The 13,868-nt window shown below is 33.3% G+C and overlaps 2 protein-coding genes and 1 long non-coding RNA gene across 3 annotated transcripts; 2 read left to right on the forward strand and 1 right to left on the reverse strand.

The window, feature by feature from the left end:
- Positions 1 to 733: 733 nt before the first annotated feature.
- LOC111025360 (uncharacterized) lies at positions 734 to 3,633 on the reverse strand. The gene is made up of 3 exons (XM_022303211.2): positions 3,454 to 3,633; positions 2,616 to 3,178; positions 734 to 1,178 (listed from the first exon to the last, which is right to left on the reverse strand). The coding sequence occupies exons 1-3, from the start codon at positions 3,631 to 3,633 to the stop codon at positions 734 to 736; spliced, it is 1,188 nt and encodes a 395-aa protein (XP_022158903.2).
- Positions 2,575 to 4,064, forward strand: LOC148211732 (uncharacterized). The gene is made up of 2 exons (XR_015790367.1): positions 2,575 to 3,238; positions 3,563 to 4,064. It is a non-coding gene; the product is annotated as an uncharacterized LOC148211732 (long non-coding RNA).
- A 7,411-nt stretch (positions 4,065 to 11,475) lies between these two features.
- Positions 11,476 to 12,218, forward strand: LOC148211733 (uncharacterized). The gene is made up of 2 exons (XM_088122902.1): positions 11,476 to 11,667; positions 11,718 to 12,218. Exons 1-2 carry the CDS (start codon positions 11,476 to 11,478, stop codon positions 12,216 to 12,218), a joined length of 693 nt encoding a protein of 230 aa, XP_087979028.1.
- The last annotated feature ends 1,650 nt before the right edge of the window (positions 12,219 to 13,868 follow it).

Below are 13,868 nucleotides of genomic sequence, written 5' to 3' on the forward strand. Positions count from 1 at the left end.
CAGGACGGGTAGACTTTTGGTAAGTGACCTAAGAGTTGGGAGAATATGGGTGGGGACCTCTGAATCTCCTTTTCCTCATAAGAAGCGAACTCTATCAATGTTTTGACTTGATTCACATATATCTGACAAAGCTCTGTAAATAGAACATTTTCTTTGTCAAGTCGGATTTTTTAGCCCTCTTCATACCTATCAATATTGGAAGCAAAGACACTCCTCTGCGTTCGTCAGTTATTATAAATATTGTATTCTGAAAACTACTCTCTAATACGTTTCAAAAGATCTGACATGCCTGAATAACTTTGCACAGCAGCACAGGTAGGTTAGGTACACAAAAAATCGAATTATAATCACCTTTTTGCACATTTGAGGTAGCCCACAAGGATATTCTTGCATTCAATTTTGTCAATTTCAGTTTCTTGCTCTCTGCACAGCCAGTATGATGAGTTCATTCTGAGGAACTTCACAGTGGCTGGCAGTGGCAGTAATATCCTTCAAAGAGCTTGGAAGTGCCATTTTCATTATATTCCATCTCTATTGCAACTCCATATGCATCATTCATTCAGTGTGTTTTGTGGTGCTATTGTGTGAATTTTTTGACCACGGGATGATCAAATCAAGGTTGCTGATTAATTCATGTTTCAAAATGCATTCGAAGAGCTGATTAACTGCAGATTCTTCTCTAACCCTCATCTCAATGCACGAATGCAGATCGGCTTGCTCCAAAGGGAGAGGATCAAGAACAATCTTGCAAGATGCTAACAGCTTCAGCCCTCTGTTCCTCACTCAACTCAGAGGGAAACTCAACGAGGAATTGAATTCGAAGGTCGCCTCTCCTCCCTTGCTGCTTCGGGGTCGGCATTCCTTGTCCCTTTATAACCTTTTCAAAGCCTGGATATATGATGTTATCAAATGACAGAGTCATTTTGTCACCTCCCAACAGAGGAACTGTGATTGAACAGCCAGTGAGTGCATTCACCAAAGGGATCTCAATTCCTAATTCCAAGTCGTCACCGTCCCGACTGAACAACGGATGCCTTTTCTCATCGATCACAAAGATTATATCTGCAGGTAGGAACCCTGGTTTCTCATCTCCCTTCCCTTCAAATGTGATTGTTGTTCCTTTCTTCCATCCTGGCTTCACTTCTATTTTCAGCAACTCCTCTTCTTGTACAATTATCCTGTATGTCATTTTGTATAAATGTCAGTTAGATAAATTGTGGAATTTGACCATTTCAAACTTGAACATATTCTCTGGACAAGATTTTTTTTCCTTTCTTCATTTGTCTTCCTCTTGGTTTGAGTTCATTTAAGGGGCTGTTTAGCAGCTAAATATAAATGTTATTGTAAAACTATTTACATGTTCGTGATTTTCAAAGAAGTAACTGGTAAAAAAAAAAAAAAAATTATAAATAAATAAAGATAACAATTTTTGGATAGGAAATAACTTATACAATTTTTATGTCCATAAAAATTAGGCCCTCGTTTTGTGATCTCCTTTGTTTGTAGTTGAGTAAAAATTCCTCAACTGTTTCTGATTTTACCTTCTTTGAAGAAAACAAGTAAATTAAAAAAAATTCAACCAAAATGAATGTTGATATAAGTCATAGGAAATTTCATTTTGTAATTTGTCTAATCTATAGTGTTAGGAATGCTTTGTACAAAGGGAAATGGGACGTTTGCTTGTATCAAACAATGTTATTTCACAAAAATAATTAAAAAAAAAAAAGAGGGAAGAAGAAACAAAAAATCCTACTAGAACAATTGAGTTATGTTCAGTAAATTTATTTTTTATTTTTACTTTAAAAAAAGAAAAAAGGAAGAAGAAACTTCTTGCTTCCAATTTTACACAATTAAAATGAAACTTTAAATTAAATGTCACCAAATAAAAAATCACATTATGATATTTGATATTTTTCTACTTAGAAAACTTCATGAAAATTATTAGGTTTATATTTTAAATTAACAAATAATAGAAAATAAAAGTTATTGATTTTATTTTATAGGAAAAATTAAGAGATATTGGTTCTCTTTTCTTTCTTTTTTTTTTCTTTAATAAAAGAGACATTGAAAAACAAAAAAAAACAAAAACAAAAACAAAAAATGAAATAAGCAAGTTTTTAACTTATTATTATTTTAAAACAAGATTCTAATGGTATTTAAAACAATTAAATCAAAGTAATACCCACCATTATTTGATGACATCTAAACACATGTTTGTTTACACTCTATTAAGACTATCCCGAATTATCGGGTTGTCTCAAACTTTGAGCAATTCGTATGGTACAAAATTATTGTAATTAAATCATATTGTTACAACTTTCTTATTGGTTAATGTTAGTTGCAACAATTCCAAAAAGTATAATTGCAAAAGTTCTATAGTTTGGAGGTAGGCTTTGGGGATTACAGTTTAGAAATGATTGGTCCAATTTTTTAAGTTGCTAGAAACTTATTCTCAAACTGGGATGGAGGGTGTATTATTTCTTTTTTATTATTATTATTTTTTCCTTTGAAGCATAGTCAAACCAAATAAAGAAAAAACAAAAGTTGACCTAAACCATATCTATAAAAGCGAGGAATTTTTTAAAAAAAGAAAAAAGAGGAATTGAGAAACTAACCCGTTAACAATGGCGGCTCTGGCGATCATAATCTTCTTCACGCATCCTTCCAACAACTCTTCCAAGGTACATTCCAGTTTCTTCTCTACCGGCGGCGGCTTCTTCAGTGCCGTCGACTGTGAATATATGATCGGAGTAGCATTAGGGCTTCTCCTGCTCGCATTTCTCGACAACGATCGAGCATGATCCACGGAGGAGTTGGTCTCCCAACAATGCCTTCTGCTCGTTTCTCTCGACAACGAGATCGGCGTTTCGTTTGATTCTGCTGCCTCTACTTTTCTGCTCGAATTTCTCGATAGCGGTCGTTTTAGGAATTCGGTGTCTGAGTTGCTCCTTCGGCTTTGATTTGTCGATAATGAGGTCGGCGTTTTGCTCCGTCGCCGGCTCGCGTTTCTCGAATACGACCGCGGACTTGGCGTCGGCGTCTTACTTCTCCGACTCTGGTTTCTGGAGAATGTATTCGTCATGTTCGCGAAGAAGCTCTCGTCCACGCCCTTATGGTTGCTGGAACCTAACGGCGTGGTCGGAGCGCTGATTATGTGCCGCTCACCACCGCGACGCGACTGTCGTAGACAATGACGATTCAAAGATTTCAGAAGAAAAGTTCATCATCCGAGGTAAAGGTGAGTCTCAGATTGTATACATGTTTTACTTTTCTGTTTTTGATCGATTGTGATTTGCAAAATTTATGATGGAGCATGATTTCTAATCTAATACATGATTCATTCCTGATCTGGATATAATTGCATAATCTGTGCGTGAATTGAGGTGGATTAATGGAAGAAATACCTAAAATTAGGTTTCTATGCAGAAATTTTGCATATCTGTGTTTACGCACCTTGTCAGGTTCTCTGACGGAAGGCGTAAAGTCTCTGTCTCCTCCTCCTTCAATAGTTTTAATTCTAGGGCTCTTCTCAGAAGGATTCCATTTCTTGAATCCCTTGCAGATATCTTTGATTGGGATTGAAAGGATCTTATACAAATCCGTTGTTACGTGTGAACGTGTATGATCTGCCATGAGAGAAAGAACAAGAGAAAGAGAGAGGAGAAAAAATTTGGTGTTGCAGAGATGGAAATTTGAGGGGAAAGTGTCAAAAACTTAAATGCAAAATGAAAATTCTCGAAGAACAAACCATGGGGAAGCGTTTTGTTAGGAAGTTATAAGGAGGGGGATCCATTGGAGAAGATGAAATTGGGAAGAAGCAGTGTTTCTGTTTTTGGTGAGGGGTAGGTTTCTGAAGCTTTCATCTCTATATTTAGCTTCTACTTCCATACAACAATAATATGCTGCTCCCAACCTTCTCTCTACCCTCTCCATTCCATATGTTTCCTTTTCCATATCCAAACTTTTTTATTTTCATTCTTCTTTCTTTTCTGTTAAAACCAATGCTGCAATTTGTGTGTGAATCTGGACCACAAAGTTCACTCAATATCATTTTTCTCACCTCATCCATATAGATTTGATTTATATACAATAACCTAAGAAGCATGGATACGGATGCCGCATCCATGAATATAACACGGATATGGGGACACGATATTTTCTAAAAATCTAGGATATAGACACGACAAGGATACATTTATTAAAATATACAATTTTTTTAGGAGGGAAATTCGAGGTAGCTTATGTATTTTTATGTTTTAAAAAATGAGCTTGACGTATTTTACTCTTAAAGTTTATTATTTTGTCCTATATTACTACTTAGGTTTATTTCTTATGCTTAACAAGGATTCGATGCCTAACAAGTGTCGAATCCATATTCACTTTATGCAACTAGTGTGTGTGACTCAGCTAAAAAGTGTCTGATACGTGTTGGAGAGTCCGACATATCGGACATGTTACCCAAAATGAAGGGTTTGTTCTTCTTAGATGATAACCATGTACATTCATATTTATAAGGTGTTAGGCTATGATTTAATGAATTTAATAAATTGTCACGGCAGAAACCACGTTGAGAAAAGTCTAAACACGTCGCTAAAGGTTTTAGCGACGGTAGAAAACTTCGGTTTTACCTAAAGTAATCCATATCCAACTCATCTTTTGAGTTGAACCGATGTTAGTATTTGTGTAATAGGAGTTCGCCTATCCAAAGAGTTCATTGCACATCCAGTAAGGTTTCGTGCATCAAGTAGTGTTCAAACTGATCGTTGGAAGATGGATGAACCTAAAAAAAAAACTTATTGATGAGATTGATATAATCTAAAGAAACTTATTGTCGAGATTGGTATAAACTAAAAAGAAACTGATTCTAATATATTTTAATGAACTGTGTTCACTTGGTCCGCAGATTTAGTAAGAAAATCCAATAATTATACTATAGATCTGATGTGTTCAATTAACTATATGTTGTACACTAAAATTTTCAAGTTATACATTTAAATTATTATTTTTTGATGTTGTAATTTGGACAAATGCAAGCGGAGGGAAGACGGGAAAATTGGCCCAAATGACCTAGCAAAGTTTCTACTTTACTCAAATAACCCACTCCTCAAAAATTGTTTTTTCTAACCTTTTCTGACAAGTTCATGAAAGTAAATGTATCCAACTACCCCTCATTTTGTATTCATTATAGCGTTAAAGGAAGCCCTAGATCTCGGGCGTGTTCGAAGAAAACTCGCCCAAGTTTTTATGAATTTTACAGGTTGGGTATCCCAAAACAAGTTTAAAATAAAGGGTAAAATATACTTTTAGTCCCTGAGTTTAAAGATAAGTTTTTATTTGGTCCTTAAGTTTCAAAAAATGACAATTTAGTCCCTGATGTTTAGAAAATGGTTCTAAATAGTCATTGAGGTTGAACTTCCGTTAATAACACTAACGGAATGCTGATGTGGCTTTATGAGGGAGATATTTATTCAATTTTATATTATTTTCAACACAGTGTCATTTTCTTTTCCTTTCTCTTTCTCTCTCTTCCCTCCTCCTCCTTCCATCTCTCTTCCTCTCTTCAAAATGTTTCCAATTTAGAGCACCACATTACTTGACTTGTCCTTGTTGGGATGGATTCGATCACCTTCCGAATTCAAAGAAACCCTAGATGGCTAATTTATTTGCCTGCAACTTTAGACCAATCCCAAAAGTTTTCAACTAAACAATGGTTAATTGTACAAATATATTTCCAGCTCAACTTCTATAGAATAACTCTTAACTCTACCTAGTGTTGTTCGAAGGGAGAGAGCCCCGAAAAGAGCCACAATTATTGCAAGTTTTCTGACCAGATTCTACAATAATCAATTTTCCCAAAGCTTGAAAAGAGTATCAATGAAGATTGTTTCATTCCAAACTTTGTTATGGAGTTCTTGTGAGACCTTTAATTGGGGCTTCAACCACTGGGATTTTATAGTTGTTAGGAAGGAGAGAGTACAACTTTAAAAAGTTTAATTTTTGAGGTTGGAATTCCCTACGGTGGGGGCTTCAACCTAATGATAAACGAAAAAAAAGACACATTTTAAAAATGATATAAAATTGAATAAATATCTCACTCATGAAGCCACATCGGCATTTCCGTTAGTTTTATTAACTGAAGTTTAACCTTAGAGACCATTTAGAATCATTTCTGAAGGATATATCTTCTCCTTTTAAATTCCTTAAATAAGGGAATTTGAATTCTAGAAAATAGAGATTTTCTCATCCATAACAATAACCCCCACCCTCAAAGTTGAAGATTGTCAAAGTTCTGCTGTGATTCATGGATTGACTTTTTATAGCTCTCTTTTTGGTCGTTGTTGATTGTTGTGTTAATTGCGCTGACTTTCCTATCCCCCATTCTCTTTTGTCGTTGTCAGTTGTCCTTTTCATGGGCTGGCTTGTCATAGTCCCCATAACCTTTTGTCGTAGTTGGCTGTAGTCAAGTCTCTTGGACTCTACCGTTTAGATGTTTGCTTTGGGATCTAATTTTTAGTTGGGCTAGTTGTGCGCAATTCGCTTCATATCTCGATAAAGCTACTTAGAATCAATTGGCAAGAGGTCAACAATTACGTGAGTTGCTCAAACAATCCCAATCAATCCCCCTCATGGTAGAAGAACAATAATGACTATTTATACCGGAACAAATGGTTATCTTGATTCATTAAAAATTGGACAAGCAAGGAAATTTCTCGTTGAGTTACATACTTACGTAAAAACGAATAAACCTCAGTTTCAAGAAATAATATGTTCCACCGAGACATTCACCAATGAAGCGTAAGCCCTTTTGAAAGAAGGTATTCAGGAACTGATGAAACTTTTTCTACTTCAAGATCAAGTATAAAAGAAAACAAAGTATAAATAAATTTTGGTTTTCTTTTTGTTGTATTTATTATAATTTTTAATTTAAAATTAATATAAATTTTAGAACTTTAAAATGTTATAATTTAAACATGAAATAATTTAATTCTTTTCATTTATTAGGTATAATATATATTTTTGTGGATCAAATACTAAACTAAACATAAATATATAGAAATATATTAAAGAAAGAAAATAATATTTCTAAAAAATTGAAACATATAACAATATTCAAATAAAATGTAAATGCAATAATGCAATTAATTAATTAAATAGTTAAAATTAGATTATATTTCTAATAATATATTTAGAATATAATATCATAAATATTATATTCTAACCTATTTGGATTTTGGTCAGGGTTTACTTTACCCCTTGGGTTTCTAACCTATTTTGGTTTTATCAAATGATTTTCTACCTCTGGATTTCATTGATTGGTTAGTTTTAAAAATAGTACTTGGCACGGTATTGCGCTTACACTTAAATGGTTTTTATATTTTTGAAAATACGCAAATATATGAATAATGGAGAAACTCCATGAAAGAAATAGTCATGATTCATATAAATCACTTTAATGTTAAATGCCTCAAATAAATCCAATAAGTAACTAATAATCCTATTATACAGAAAAAAAGTAGCTATCATGCCTTTTTCTGACGAACCATAGAGTCCTCGGTTTCATCGACTAAAGTGTTGTCAGTATAGCATAGAGTAGAGTAAAATCCTAAGGCCATTAGGATATCGAATTCGAATCATAGAAAATAGGGATTTTCTCATCCAAAACAGTGACAAAAGTCGAAATCAAAAAATAGGAGAAGAGAAAGAAAATCGAAAAACAAGAGTAAAGATAAATATAGAAAATGAGAAGGGGTATAAAAAGACACTGAAATAAGAGAAAGAGGGGGAAATAGTGGAGGGAGGCTAACCATTGTTTTTTCACTTTAGGGGTACAAATGTAATTTTAATTAATTTTAAATTAATTAAAATAATCCAATAGGTTACTTGAGCAAAGTTTTCATTTGGGTCAATTTCCCATATGCTGTACAAAGATTGGAGTCTTGACGGAGAAAACAAAAAACTAAATTTCATCTCGAGAGATTCAAACTCAAACCAAGCCAAATAATAGTTTATTAATAAGAATAACAATTAAAATATATTAAACTTTAAACTTGTTAATAAAAACTCGCCTGTTGAACTAATTCCAAGCAAACTTCATAAAAATTTGCGAGTTATCTTTGAACTTAGCGAAGTTTGGCATGCTTCTTTTTTTCCTCTCCAGACTTCAAATTTTCATTAAATTAAGGGACAATTTTGTACTTTCACCTTCGTTGACAAGTTAGAAAAAAAAATTTTAGATCAGAAAAACATATTTTCAAATATGAAGTCATTTGAGCAAAATGAAAAATTTATTAGGTCAAATTTGTCAATTTCCCGTCTCTTTCCCAAAAACAATAGTTAGTCGGCATTTGGATGACTTTGTGTGAAAACAGATATATAAATCTATTTTAATACTTGTTTATAATAATATAATACAACTACATTAGAACCTATTTGATTGGCAATTCACATCCTGTTTCTTGTTTTCAAATTCACTAAATCCAAATACGCGTTATATTTTTATGTTTTTCCATATTTTGTGATTTTGAATTAAAACTTTAGAATGCAGGATTATATTAATAATAGACAAAAACTTTGATAAATATATTATTTCATGTTATAAACTCTTTTCATTTTTGTTAAAATTAAAACATGTAAAATATAAGATATTTTAAATTCTATAAGATTGTAAAATAATAATTATATAAAAATTTATAACAAAAATATTAATAAATTAATTAATATTATTTTAGATTAAACTAAATATTTATGGGGTAACTTTTAATTGTTTACAAATATATAGCTAAATATATTGAACAATTTTTTAAATTGAGATTCAATTTCAAAAATGCTATGAAAACAATAAAATAAAGAATGCAACTCTTTTTTTCATTTTCAGATTTATGTTTTCTAATCACCAATCAAGTAATTAAAAAAAATTACTTACCTTTACCCAATAATCGAATACATGTTTTTCTGCTTCAATGCTCTTGTTTCTTTCATTCCATCCAAAGCCGCTACAACTTGAGCCTAACATTTTAGCTATTGCATTATAATGCTTCTTCAATATTTTAACTCTAGACTTTATATGGGGTGTAGCTTTCAGATCGCAATTAGGAATTTTTTGAGACATCCATTTTTCTATTTGAATAAGAAATCTTGATTTGAAAGTGCTGTTATCAGCTTTCCGAGTGCCAATATTAGATAACTCCAATAAACAGTACTCGACTAACTTATCATCCTTTGTCTTACTCCACATCGTTTCCTACTTGAATCCCTATCATCCATATCTATTGTAAACCCCTAAATTTGTCTGGTATTCAATTTCATCATTTTTTATTTATTTTATTTATAGTAATTTTCTTGTAGATTTTTTGTTTTTATTTTATGGTAAATATTTTCCATTTGGTGTGTGTTTTATCAAAAGAAAAAAATAAAAAATAAAAAATAAAAAAATACTTGATTTCAATATTGATTTCCCAGCTTTCAAAATCATATGTATCTTTTTAAATAAAATAATAAAATAATAAAATCAAAAGATTTTTTTTATTAATTGTGGATTTAAATAAATTCTTTAAAATCAAATATTTTTCCCATTTGTAAATTAGGGTTTTGAATTCACTATGAAGAACACATCACGAAAAAACCTACAATTTCTCTTCCAATCTTTTTTTTTCCGTTACCTCTTTGTCTCGGTCTCTCTTTTTCTTTTCGTTCTTCAAATTTTTCTCTTTGTTTTCTCTCTTTGTCTTATTTTTTCTCTATCACTCCCTCTATTCTTTGTTCTTTTCGTTTTTTCTCATCTTCTTTTCTTTCATTCTTCTTAAACATTTTTCTCTCTTCCACTCACCATAAATCTTTTCGTTTTTCTACATTGTTTGTTTTCATTCATTTTCCTCCTCTCCTCCTTATTTACTTCCTCAAAAAAAGTTTTGTTCTATGGTTATTTTCACCACACTTGTGTCCTTCAACTTTGACTTGTTTCACAAGTGAATAAGGAGGGAAAAATTTAAGTTTATTTCCAAGGTGGTAAGTTTTCATGTTTCCATCCAATAAAAAATCAAAATAGGTTGGTTTATTTCATCATATCTTGTTTTAGTAGTCATGTTTAGTTTTAATTCGTTCATACTTTCTTTGCTTATTTTCTTTTGTTTTTTGGTTTTTTTTTTTATTTCATTTACCTCCATTGCTAATTTTATACTATTGTCTCTCGTACCATCATATTTGGTTGGTCCAATTTTTTCTAACATGTTTATCAAGAATACGCATATAATATTTGATGAATTTGTATATATTATGTAATTTTCATCGCGATATTATTCGGTGGAGATTTTTTAATTTTATCAAAGGTTTTTAACTTAAATTTTCGAAAGGAAATTTCCCGACGATGGAACCTCGAAATATTGGGAGGCCGATCTTCTTGGATTCTTGATGGTAAAGATCGATATCTCGGGAGACCAGGATTTGATTTTTAATATGTTTCCTAATGAAATTGTGTAATTTTAGTCGTTTTGTCAATCCCTGGTTGGTTTGGGAAAAGTAATTGAAATACCAATACAAAATTGTTTGCCATTTTTTTCCTTAAACAAAAAAAATCATATTTTGAAGCAAATAAATATCTTCTCTTTAAAAAATAAAATATATTTCGTTTTTGTAAATTTTCTTTTATAAGGAAAATTTTGCTATAAAAAAACATTTCAATGATAAAAAAAATACACATTTTTATAAAGGCATTTCCTCCTAAAAAGTTGACATTTTTAAAAGTCAAAAAATCAAATCTTTTTCTAAATCTTATTTTAATATTTTCTAAAAAAAATTTCCTATGATGGAAATTTGGGATTCAAGAGGTCGATTCCTAATATTTTGAAGTGGTGATTTTATTTTGGGAGGCTAAATTAAATTCAAATAACTAAAATGTTCTTAATTACTTTAATCACTCATAATTATTGTTAATTATTTACCCTACGGATAATGATCAATAAAGCTCACATTTAAGAATAAAAATAAATTTCTTTTTTTTTAAGGCCATTTTATTAAAAATAACATGAGAAAATAAATTATGTTAGGGTTATTTTTTGTTATAGTCAAGTCAACTAGGTAGGTTGCTATTCTTATGGCTAGTGGAGTAGTTGTCTTTTATGTGGAAGACTTAGAGTGTGTATAAATATGTATCATCATTGAATGAAACACACACTTCCCCAGTTTTTTATTTCTCTCTCAATAATAAGAACTCCAGTGGTATCAGAGCCTTAAATTCTTAAGGGATCTGTGAGTGCGTATTAGTGAAGTATTCCCGAGAGAAACTGAGTGATACACCTGTGAGAGTTGTGTCCAATGGAGTTAGGATCAAAAAATCTTTCTTCATTGGCTCCACCTGTGTTTGATGGTGAAAACTACCAAGCATGGGCAATCAGAATACAAGCCTACATGGAGAGTTGTGATTAGTGGGAAGCAATTGAGCAAGATTATGAAATTGCTCCCCTTCTTGATAATCCAACAATGCATCAGATCAAGACTCACAAGGAGAGGGTCACCAGGAAGGCAAGGGCTCGGGCTTGCCTATATGCAGCTGTGTCTCCCGCCATATTCAACAGAATTATGGCCTTGAAGTCAGCAAAGGAGATCTGGCAGTTTCTCAAAAGTGAGTATGAAGGCGATGAGAGGATTAAAGACATTAAGGTGCTGAACTTGGTGAGGGAATTCGAGAGAATACAGATGAAAGATTTTGAGCCATCAAATAGTACTTAGACAAGTTGATCGGGATTGCTAACAAGGCAAGAGCATTAGGAATTGATCTATCTGACAATAGATTGGTTCAGAAGATTCTGGTTTCAGTACCTGAGAGATATGAAGCAACCATTGCTTCCTTAGAGAATACTAAAGACCTCTTCAAATTCAAAGTGATAGAAGTTGTTAGTGCTTTGCAAGCACAGGAGCAGAGGAGGTTGATGAGGCAAGAAGGAAGCATTGAGGGGGCACTAAAAGCTAAAATGCAGGAGGGAGAAGGTGGAAGAGTGAAGAAGTGGAAAGGGAAGAAGGCGAGTGGCAGCAGTATCTCAGAATCTGCTGCAAAGGATGTTGGTAATGCATGCAAGCACCGCAAGAAGTACAATCATCCACAATTCAGATTCTGGAGAAGGCCAAATGTGAAGTGTAGAAGGTGTCATTTATTAGGACACATTGAACGGTTTTGTAAAGGTGTCAAGACTCAACAACAAGGAGGAGCATATGCTGCAGTATAGCAAGAAGAAGATCAACTCTTTGTGGCTACTTGTTTCTCATCAGCTACTCAATGTGATGGTCGGTTTGTTGATAGTGGGTGTACCAATCATATGACAAGTGACAAAGAGTTGTTCAAGGACCTTGACAAGTCATTCAAGTCAAGGGTGAAGATAGGAAATGATGAGTATCTAGAAGTGAAGGGGAAGGTCACAGTGTCAATAGAGAGCTGTGTTGGAACCAAGTTGATTAGTGAAGTGTTGTTTGTTCTTGAGATTGATCAAAACATGTTAAGTGTTGGTCAACTGGTAGATAAGGGATTTAAAGTGTTGTTTGAAGATGGGAAGTGTTTTATGATTCCAGTGGGAATGAGTTGTTCAAAATAAAGATGCAGTACAAGAGCTTTTCATTAGATCCATTCGAAAAGGAGCAGATAGATTTCAAGTGTCAAGTGAATGACACTGAGTTATGGCATAAGAAGTTGGGGCATTTTCATCAGAAGAGGTTGCAGTATCTGTAGAAAAATGAGATGGCAATAGGAGTACCAGTTTTGGAGGAGTTGAAAATAAACTGTAGAGCTTGTTTGACAGGGAAGCAAACGAGATTGCCATTCAAGAAGTCAGTTTGGAAAGCAACCGAGAAGCTACAGCTCATCCACACTGATTTGTGTGGACCTCAACCAACTCTCTTACTGAATGGTAGTAGGTATTTCATTATCTCTATTGATGATTATACTCGGATGTGTTGGATATATTTCATGAAGCAGAAATCTGAAGCAGCTGGAGTATTTCTAAAGTTTAAAAGATGGGTTAAGAATCAAAGTGGCTGTAAGATTCAGGTGGTGAGGACCGACAATGGGAATGAATTTACATCACAAAGGTTTAATTTCTTCTGTAAAGAAGTTGGGATAGAACATCAGATCACTGCTTCATATTCTCCATAACCAAATGGAGTTAGTGAAAGGAAGAGCATGTGTATTATGAAGACGACAAGATACTTGTTGCATGGGAAGACTTTACCAAAGGAGTTTTGGGCTGCAGCAGCAAACACAACAGTCTTTCTATTGAATAGACTACCTACTATGGTCTTAGAGAAGAAGATACCTTATGAAGCTTGGTTTGATACTAAACAAAAACTGACAAATTTGAAGGTGTTCGGTTATTTGTGTTTTTTTCATGTTCCATAAGTGAAGAGAGACAAGTTTAGTGAGAAGGCAGAACCAGGAATCTTTGTAGGCTATAACTGGGTGTCCAAAGCCTACAAGATCTATCAACCTCACACGAAGAAGATGGTGATTAATAGAGACGTTCAATTTTTGGAGGATGAGGAGTGAGACTGGACAGAAGAAGCAGAGGTGAAGCAATAAGAAGTCCTTCTGGATCCTAATGAACTAGTTGATGATGCACCAGTTAGAGGGACTAGACTACTGACTGATGTGTATGAAAGAAGCAACGTAGTTGTGTTGGAGTCTGCAGGGTTTGAAAAAGCTCAAAGAGATCAAAAGTGGATGGAGGCAATAAAGGAAGAGCTGAGAATGATAGAGAAGAACAAGACATGGAAGCTAGTGGAGAAGCCTACTAATAGAAAGGTGATTGGATTCAAATGGGTTTTCAAGACTAAATTAAATTCAGATGGCTCTGTGAACAAGCTCAAGGCCAGGTTAGTGGTGAAAG

Source organism: Momordica charantia (assembly GCF_013281855.1).
Source record: "Momordica charantia cultivar OHB3-1 chromosome 4 unlocalized genomic scaffold, Mcharantia_2.0 BLBB01000004.1, whole genome shotgun sequence".
Classification (NCBI taxonomy): Eukaryota; Viridiplantae; Streptophyta; class Magnoliopsida; order Cucurbitales; family Cucurbitaceae; genus Momordica; species Momordica charantia.

What these genes read in the sequence shown, in the direction of transcription:
- LOC111025360 (XM_022303211.2), bottom strand. Translation starts at nt 3,633, where the DNA reads ATGGCAGATCATACACGTTCACACGTAACAACGGATTTGTATAAGATC. An exon ending in CCGTCAGAGAACCTGACAAG is followed by an intron (nt 3,179 to 3,453) that starts GTGCGTAAACAC and finishes TGTCTACGACAG; the next exon opens with TCGCGTCGCGGTGGTGAGCG. An exon ending in AGAGCCGCCATTGTTAACGG is followed by an intron (nt 1,179 to 2,615) that starts GTTAGTTTCTCA and finishes AATGACATACAG; the next exon opens with GATAATTGTACAAGAAGAGG.
- LOC148211733 (XM_088122902.1), top strand. Translation starts at nt 11,476, where the DNA reads ATGCATCAGATCAAGACTCACAAGGAGAGGGTCACCAGGAAGGCAAGG. An exon ending in ACATTAAGGTGCTGAACTTG is followed by an intron (nt 11,668 to 11,717) that starts GTGAGGGAATTC and finishes GCCATCAAATAG; the next exon opens with TACTTAGACAAGTTGATCGG.